General features: G+C 41.1%; 1 protein-coding gene across 2 annotated transcripts; it reads left to right on the top strand.

Moving 5' to 3' along the window:
• Positions 1 to 552: 552 nt before the first annotated feature.
• On the top strand, positions 553 to 9,484 carry zgc:91999 (uncharacterized protein LOC445104 homolog). Of its 2 annotated transcripts, none has more exons than XM_031739402.2 (10): positions 553 to 731; positions 2,235 to 2,305; positions 2,431 to 2,587; positions 2,824 to 3,059; positions 4,954 to 5,109; positions 5,466 to 5,641; positions 5,727 to 5,847; positions 6,722 to 6,789; positions 7,963 to 8,042; positions 8,864 to 9,484. In XM_031739402.2, exons 2-10 carry the CDS (start codon positions 2,249 to 2,251, stop codon positions 8,974 to 8,976), a joined length of 1,164 nt encoding a protein of 387 aa, XP_031595262.1. In that variant the 5' UTR covers positions 553 to 731; positions 2,235 to 2,248; the 3' UTR covers positions 8,977 to 9,484. The 2 variants fall into 2 exon arrangements, with proteins under 2 accessions (XP_031595262.1, XP_039472383.1); XM_039616449.1 differs by lacking the exon at positions 553 to 731 and adding an exon at positions 810 to 1,064.
• Positions 9,485 to 9,693: the final 209 nt, after the last annotated feature.

Below are 9,693 nucleotides of genomic sequence, written 5' to 3'. Positions count from 1 at the left end.
TGGAATACCATATGCTCCAAATCAATCACAATGTTGCTTTATAACTTATTTAAAACTGCCAAAACTTAGCTGTGTTTGAAAATGTAACATGCCAATGTTGTGTTCACAACAGTTTCCACTGTTTCCAGCAAGCCTCGGCAAATCAATGAGACCAGCTAGAGACAGCAGTAAATAGAGTGTAAGTCCGGATGACACTGGTGCTCTCCTTTCACTCCTGGCTCGCATCCAGCACAGTACAGGGCAGAATAAACAGTGAGTAGGTGAACATGCTGCATGCTGTACTCTCTTTCTAGGCCCAACCAGAGAGAATGGCAGGTCACAGTGGAGCATAGGGCTAATGTGGCAGTTCACGGGAGCCCCCCTCTGCCTCGCCCCCCTCCTGCTGTCACACTCTCACTAATAAGCTCACATGACTGTGTGCCACACTGACATGATTCTGTGACCAGTGAACAGTCAAAATGAGGGTTCAGCATCTCATTAGCACCATATTGAGAGAGACAGAGGGAGGGCCAGGCAGGGCAGAAAGAAGGAGGGGGGTTTCTTCCAGCTGTTTTTCTAATAACAGAGTGGAAAGAAAGTGAGACGGGGATAGTCACAGAGGGGGAGAAGAGCTAAACAAGCCGAAAAAGGATGAGGTTAAAGTAAAGGATCAGAAGAGAAAGAGGAAGAATAGTTTGTCGTAGCATGACTGCAAACTAGAAGCACAGCTTACGGGTAGGAGAGCGAGAAAGGTAAGTTTCGTCCTCCTCATTTGTTTGCCCTGAAGCTGTTTAGCATAGAATCAGCTACCATGCAAATGTTCTGATTTGTTTAACTTCTTTTTCTCTTCCTACTGGCTTGAACTGTCTCGGTGTTTCACACCCACTTTGCGATCAACAACGTGTGTGTGTAACTTTAAATGCCAAGGGAAAATTGGGTCAGTGAGAGAGGGAGAGGAGCATGTGTTAGAGGAGGAGAGGCACACTGGGAGAGGGGGAGATAGTCATGGAGAGAACTCCTCAGCAGCCCTTGAACTACAGTAACAAGTGGTCACTTGAGTAATCACTGGTGATTCAGAGAGAAATGTAAGTGCTGGTTGCTCCCTGGCATGAGTGCTCTGCTGTCACTTTTAATGCTTTCTTGGCTTGCGAATTGAGTTTTTAAGAGTTAAAATACTTGAATGCATATGTCTGACAAACTATTTAAAACTTGTTCACATTTGTTCGCTTGTTGCTTCTCTTCCTTTCCTCTGCATGAACAGTAGAGTCAAGATAAAGCAAGTCTAGGTTGCGCCTGGGGGGACTCTTTTTTTTAACCTTGTAGGAGCTCATAGAAAGTGAGAAAAATTAAGTCTAAACAAGATAATACAAGTACGGATACCAGCTATCTACAGAAAAGAAGCTATGAGTCTGACTCTCAGTCATGCTGAGTCTTGTGATGAGGTGTGGTTAGTCACTTTTATATTACTCAGCCAGCCATGTGTCAACGCGCTACCCAGACAGACAGAAGCCAGATTGTGACCGTCCTCGACAAATTTGTGGATACATCTGCCTTTTTCTGTTCAGTTTCTCTTCTTCTGTCTGCCCAATGGGTCATACATAACATGCGGTGCAAATATGGCTGCTATGTGCACACTTTATTTCATTAAAATCACACTTTTTGTTGCCAGATCAGAAATCTGCCCCTGCACTCTTGCAGACATGATCTCTGAACTGAATGGCAACAAGAGTCAGAGTGGGAGACTGTTGGTACTAACAGGGCCTGTATTAGTCAGAGCAAATGGGAAAGATGACCTTTCTGCGCTGTTTATTTTGGGAAGGCAACAGGAAGAATGTTAGAGCAGCTGTTCTATTCCTGCTGGCAGATCCCCACCCCTGTGAATTCCAGTCTGCCACTGGAACGGCACTCCCCTTAATAGTGCAGGAAGACTCCGAGTATGGGTTATCTGGGCATTGTACAGTGCAAATTACACAAAATTGTGCAAGTTGTGATGACAATGACATAAGCAAAACACACTCACAACCACAAAGCTTTGCCAGTTTTTGTTTTTGTTTCTGTCAGATGTACTTGCCTACAGGGGGAGCGGTTTTGTTTACTAGGAAACTGTACACATCACACAGTGCAGACGTCCAACCTGTTGCAATGATAATCAATGTCATCTGCCTGCCAATAAAAACTCTCTTTCTCTGCCTGCTATGTATCCAAACCAGTCTAGCAACTATCTTCTATAACAAATCTTTTGCTTTATGAGACAGACGTGCTCCCAATAATGGCAACCCTTCCCAAAGAGCCTGCCGAGGATGCCAGGAAACAGAGTTTCTGGATGGTGAGGATTATATTTATGGTCAAATCTTAGACAACCAGCGTTGTTAAGCTAAAAGAGTAGGTGTGTCTACTTGCAGAAATTGTTATTTTCACATATAATCAACATCTTTCCTGCTTTCCTACCAGCCAGGGAATTATGTACGCACAGTGCATCGAACTGAACGGTCCTTCCAGGCATGCAACGACATAGTGGCCTGCTTCATGGAGAGAGCAAAGGTAGAAAAACAGTACGCCCAGCAGCTCAGCCAGTGGAGCAGCAAGTGGAAGTCCATAGTGGATTCTCGTAAGTATAAGAAACTATGTTGGCTTGAAAAAAGACACTCCCAGGTCTTTTCTCACCATCGCTGTTCTCACAAAGTTAAAATTAGTACTGATTTTCATTTTATGAGCGCATCTGTGCTTGCCTGAAATTTCAGTGTAAAAATTAAGGTCATTATTTCTTTATTAGTACCATGACTCACCACTGCACCCTGTGTTGTTTCATTCCTCATGCCCTCTATTTTTTTCCTGCTTCCCCAGGGCCACTTTATGGCTCCCTCATGAGAGCATGGCAGTGTTTCTTCACCTCCACTGAGCGTTTGTCCGCGCTCCATTCTTCCATTTCCCAGTCGCTAACTTCAGAGGAGGGAGTCCGGGTGAAGACCTGGCAAAAGGAGACCTTTCCAAAGAAAATTTTCTGCGGGTTCAGGGAGAGCTACGACACCAACACAAGTTTTTCACGTGCGCAGAAACCCTGGTCCAAGAAGCTTATGAAGGTGCAGCACACATACATCCACCACTGTGAACTTATAATGATGGTCTAGCAATACCAAACAGGCTGAATGTCCTCTTAGCTTTTGGCAATGTCATTTTCTTAATCAGCAAATGAAAGATATATCTAAGAGATAAATATAAGATATATCAGACACATGCAGATGAAGACTGCCCAAGAAGACCTGAAATGTTTCTTTTTCCTAGCAGCCTGTTAGCTTCACTTAGCAGACAAATAGAAACACAGAGATTTGACTTCATTTTCAAGGTAGTAACCCAGCAAACATGTCAGTGTACGCCCTATCCAGCAAACCCACACTTGTCCCACACAGGCCCCAAGGGACTATGTTTGCTGGGAAAATATTACAGCAAGAGGTTTAGGTCCAAATCTGGCAGCCGGCTGCATCTTGTATGTTCTCGCTGTGCTTGCACGGGTTCTCTGCAGGTACTTTGGGTTCCTCCGAAAGTCCAAAGACAGGTTTATTAGTGATCCTAAATTGGCTGTAACCATACATTTAAGCATAAATGGTTGTCTAGCTCTCAGCTCCATGTGATGGACTGGAAACCTGTCCAGGCTACCCAGTAATAGCGAGGATAGGCTCCATGGCCCTCCCCCCTTGATAAGAAATAAATGGAACACATAATACCACATTTGTTGATGATGTGTTTTTATAAGGAACTCCATGTCAGATGTTAGACCAAAGCTGCTGACTAGCTGCTGGTGGTAGCTATATGTTTTATTTAAAGAAATGAGAGGGCTGGTCGTAGATCGGCTCAGCTAGAGGGTTGCTCTGCTATGATTGGTTATTATGTTAATAACCATTTGAATAAACACTATGACAAATCGTTTTAATATTTATTTAGTAAGTTTGATTGAAATTAACATTATAAGTGGCAATATACCACTTTGACTAATCAGAGTTATCTATCAGGATATCTATGATGTCATTCTGACCAGTCTAAACAACAACTGTGTGCTAGGTTAGCTTCTCAGGCTGAGCAGGTATGCTGCAAGTCAGTTACAGAGTCCTGGGTTTGTATTCGACCTGAGCCCTTTGTCTCTGTCATCACTCAACTGCCCTGTTGGTCCACATTGACATGATAGCATCACACAGTGGCTGCAGATTTTTGGGCTACACATCCATGATGCCCATTCAATCACATCACAAAGGTGCTCTATTGGATTGAGATTGGGTGCCTGTGGAGGCCATCTGAGTACAGTGAACACATTCTTATGTTCATGAAACCAGATGGCAATGTTGTGGTTATAAAGAGATGAACATAGTCACTAACATTATTCAGGTAGGCTGCGGTGTTTGAACATCGCTCAAATGGCATAAGGGGAACAAAAAGAGATGAGAAAATATCCCCCCTCATCATTACACCACCTGCAGCTTGAACTGTTGATAAGAGATGGATCCATGCTTTTATGTTATTTATGTTTTATGTTATTCAAATTCTGACCCTTGAATTTCACAGCAGAGAATTCAAATTTCACAGCAGCTCTGTCATATAAGGCAGACAGGTATACAACAACAAAGAGTCTCCAAAACCTTTTGGACACAGACTATTTCCTGGTGAAACCTGAGTATTGACTTATCTGACTTTCCTGTATATAAAAATGATATAATGCAACTAACTAGCTATAGTGGATAGACCTTATTATTTACTTTTTAGCAGATCAACAGTAGTTAAGCCCAGTTTAGTTCCAGTACAAAGATAAACTAATCCTGGCAAAAGCTTTGTACTTAAATGATAGATGTAAGTGGCATCAACCTTTTTATCTAACTCTCAGCAAAAAATGAAGAAGAAAGAAAGAATCTGGCTAAAAACTGCATATTTACTAAATCTGTTTTCCATCAAATAAATAATATTTACATGTACATATATATTCAACAGCTGGAGAAGGTTCGAGTTGCATACCACAAGGCCTGTCAGAGGGAGCAAGCAGCTCTGGAGAAAGAAAAGCAAGCAAACGAAAACTCTGAAATGAGCCAAGAGAAAAAGCAGAAGATGACTGAGGCCAGAGAGAAGGCCACGGAGGAGAAGGAAATGGTAAGGAGAGATGTTTAATCACTGCAACATTTCACTCAGTCATGCATGTTTAATTTGGGATGCATTGATAGGACTTCTAATTTCACCATTTCTTATTCACGACTCATATCTGCTGATATTTACTCAGTTGAAAAATTCTAAACACGAGCCCCAGCCTTCAGTTTTTGTTCCAAGCATTTCCCTTCTATGGAGATGTGTTATTGTTACTCTGCTCAGTGTTTATGGAGCACAGCATGGGAACAGCAGAGAGCATCAGATGATTTATACGTATTAGATTCTCTGTTAAAGCCACACAGCAGAGGTTCTTCCTGGGGAGGGTACTCAACTTTACATCATGGAACTGTTTCTGCCTGCAGGCTAGAGATAAATATGAGAAAATCCTGGAGGACGTGTCGACCTACACACCTCGCTATATGGAGGAGATGGAAGCCATTTTTGAACAGTCGCAGGAGGAGGAGAGGAAGAGGATCAGCTTTCTCAAGCAAGTCTTCCTGTCCATCCATAGACACTTGGATGTCACCAACAATGAGAGGTGAGCGACCACTTGAATGCTTATGTGTACAAATTACTTGTTAGCACAAGAGGTAGCGTTGACTGTCTCTTCATCTTTGTGTCAGTGTCAAGGCAGTTTACAGTGAGCTCCACCAAACTTTAATGGCCATCGATGAGCAAGATGATCTCAAATGGTGGAAGAACAATCACGGTCCAGGCATGCCCACCGACTGGCCAAAGATTGAGGTACACAGACATGTAAACAGCTGTATTATTCTATGTGCAACTTAAACACTGTATACTAATTGAGTCTATTGAGTTTATGTAGATATTTTGTATACATATACATATAAACAAGATTCATAACCTTAAGTGTTTTTCTTATAGACATACCTAAAAATCTGAAGTATCCACAATAAATATCCACTTATGAAACGTTTTGGCTGTTGCAGTTTTTTACATTAGAAAGGCCTTATATTTAGTTTAATAGCAAGAGTGCTAAGCTATCAGCTAATGCTTCCTAGTTTAGCTGAATCACAGACACGGTATGTTAGCACTAAAATACAAATAAAATAACTTTTACTCACCAAAACTTGAGGGCAAACCTGTTGTAGACGGCAGAGCAATACTATTTGTCAGGTAATTAAATTAAAGTGAAAACCCCACGAAAATAGCAGAGCAGTCCAGTTCAGTGAGATGAAGCCTAGCAGACAGTTAGCGTCCTAGTTACCACCAACCTTCACCGCTAATAATGCACAACTTTAAGCCTTCTTTTAAAAACATCATCTCAACAATTAAAGGGAAAATTAGCTGATAAAAACAATTTGTATACTAGGTGGTAAACATGTTAATTTCTACAGTAAATTTGGGAATTTTAATATGCAACTGTGTGTGGCTTGGGAGCTGGCCTCAAATGTCTATTTAAAGACCTGCGTTTGCTGTCACACCGTGTCTGCATTTTTTTAAGCAGAGTGATTGCAGCAGATTTTAATCATCATAAATAATAGTATCCAAGGTGTTTTGAATTCAGAGTCATAAATTGTGTTTTTGCAGCTCTTTTTTATAGTTTTTGTCAAGGAGCTACATGTTAACCTATATCTTCTTTTTCGTGTTACATCAGGAATGGGTCCCACCAGTAAAAAAGCTCAAGCGAAAGAAGAGGGACCAAAAAGGAAAGGAAAGCCGACCGTAAGTTACCCCAAGTGGTGTGTGCACTTTTATACAGTGCTGTAAAAAACCTAAGTACACCATCCATAGGAATTAAGAACATAATTAGCAGCCAAAAACCATCAAGTAACCAAATGCATTTGCTTAATTTATCATCAGCAAGTGTGAGCAGCTACAGGAGTTAGCATGTTAAAGTTTATGACTGCACAATTGGAAAAAGTATGGCTCGTTTGGAAGGATTGTCATCTCATACCAACTGTCAGCGACGCTGGTGGAGGTGTGCTGATTTAGGTTTGTTTTCAGCCAAAGGACCTGAACAGTTTGCAGACATTGAGTTGAGCATGAACTAGAATACCAAAGTATTCTAGAGTCAAATGTGAGGACATCTGTCTGACAGCTGGATCAAGCAACGGGGCAATGATCCGACGCACAGCAGTGAATCTACAACAATGGCGGAAAAAAGAAAAGAATCAAAGGTGTTGCAATGGTCCAGTCAAAGTCTGACTGAAACGTTGTGGCAGATCTTTACAGGAGCTGGATATAAATAATAATAATGGATTGCATTTATATAGCGCTTTTCGAGACCCTCAAAGCGCTTTACAATTCTACTATTCATTCACTCTCACATTCACACACTGGTAGAGGCAAGCTACAGTTGTAGCCACAGCTGCCCTGGGGCAGGCTGACAGAAGCGAGGCTGCCATATCGCGCCATCAGCCCCTCTAGCCAACACCAGTAGGCGGTAGGTGAAGTGTCTTGCCCAAGGACACAACGACCAAGACAGACGGAGCTGGGGGATCAAACCGGCAACCTTCCGGTTACAAGATGAGCTTTCCAACCCACCGAACCACGGTCGCCCCGTGGTCCCCCGTGGCGACCGTGGTTCAGGGGACCAGCTAAATGCTCTCAAACCTCAATGAGATGAAGCAAGGTTGTAAAAAAGATTTAGTCAAAATTCCTCTGCAGTAATGTGAGAGTCACACAGAAAATGATTACTTTAAGTTATTACCGCTAAAGGTAGTTCTACAAGCTGCTGCATCATAGGGTATAGTTAGTTATTCACTCTATGCAGTCCTGTGAAAACTTTCTTTTTCACATGTCTGACTAATGAATGAATAATAATGATCCAGAGGTTGACAATACATTTTTCCACCTGATTCATATTCATCGTTTTTACTTTTCCTCTCCTCCTAGTGTGATGATTGGGGGTGTGAAGGTGCGAGCTTTGTACGACTACGTGGGAGAGGAGGGTGATGAGCTGTCCTTTAAAGCAGGTGACACATACAGTGTGACGCAACAACTCCATTTTATTCTCGGTGTAAAGACAAGATGTTTATGCCAAATTACAACCACCACATCAACATAAATACGCGTGGGAGGACAGAATTGTAATCAGTCCTTCTAAAATGATGATAGACAGGCTGGTAAACACTGCGTGGAATTACTAATGTGATATTTTATGGTTTATGCTGCTGTAGTTTTATTTTAATAACTTGTAAATGACCACGGGAAAAGTATGGAGTAAAATTAAGCTGAATGAATATGATTTGTGCATAAAAATGTAAACAAACAAGAGCTTGTTAATGCTGTTATGCTGATCATTATTTCATTAAATTCAACTTGGATCTTTTTTTTATTATCACTTGAATGATACACCAAAAAAGCGTGCAATGTGGATCATGAAATTAGTAGCCTGTGTGCATGTGGCTTACCAGAAAAAGGTTAGGAACCACTGCCCTAGGGTGCCGAAATCTTAACCGCAGAAAAACACAAGACAGCATTCGCAAGGTTGCCAGGAAACCCATATCTGAACCGCAGGATGACACATGGAGCAAAAAACAACTGTTACTGTCAATTAAGCCAACATGAAACCTAAACAGATATGTTTTTATTCCCTGCACACTTCCACACTTGTTTATTTTAGTGCCGTGTAATAGCAAAATGTCCAAACTCTAATATTCTTTTATATATATGACTCCAATCTCCTTTTGAAATATGTCTTTACAACAACAGTTGAATTTTTGCCTTAATTAACATTAATTTCACCATGCTGTATGTCCATAACTGAACTGAGTTTTGTTCTGTTTGATGCCAGGTGAGGTATTCCTGAAGGTAGAGGAAGAGGACGACCAAGGCTGGTGCCGAGGAGTGCTGAGCGGCGGGAAGGAGGGTTTTTACCCAGCTAATTATGCTGAAGTTGCAGAATGATATTAACACTGTCCAACATATTATGCCCTGAACCTTTTTCTTACAAAGACTTGGTTTTTAAATTCTTCGTAAATACCACTTATTTATCGTCTAAGATGTTGTCACACTGATGTTGAGCTCGTGTCGGATAGTATCTGTCCCCAGCCATTTTTTAAAATGTTTTAAGGCCTTAATTTTGAAACCGACTTGGTTAAAGTACATCTTCAATATGAATTAACTTATGAGAGAATAGAATGTACTGTTTCTGCTGAATGTGCATATGTGTGAGTGTGTTTGCATGTTAAGAGAAAACACAAAAAATAAGAGAAGATATTTATTTACTGCCATCATGCCTCAGTCATTAGATCACTGTAATACAGATGAAGCTGATAGTGATTGTTGGGGTTTACACAAGTGCAAGTTTACAATGTTGTGTGCATGCAATGTTAATGCCTATTTGAATATTAAGCGCAGAAAATTGCTTGATTGCAGGAGGAATTATCAAAATAAAAGTAATCTTTACCTCTGTTCCATTTTGTTGCCGCCTACTTTTTGTTGCTTGTGGTTCCTATTCGACTGATGATTTCTGTGCCGATTTTGAAATACAGAAAATACAGTATATATGGCAAAAACCAAGCCTATACCTCTAATTATCTTGGAAAAAAGCAATAATAATAACACTGCCTAAACTCTGTCAGGAAAACCTTTGTGTTAAGTAGTCTTCTGGAAGATTTCTCA

The sequence above is a fragment of the Oreochromis aureus genome, linkage group 8, assembly GCF_013358895.1.
Source record: "Oreochromis aureus strain Israel breed Guangdong linkage group 8, ZZ_aureus, whole genome shotgun sequence".
Lineage (NCBI taxonomy): Eukaryota > Metazoa > Chordata > Actinopteri > Cichliformes > Cichlidae > Oreochromis > Oreochromis aureus.
The sequence above is the reverse complement of the archived record's forward strand: the minus strand, read 5'-3'. Positions and strand labels throughout refer to the sequence as shown.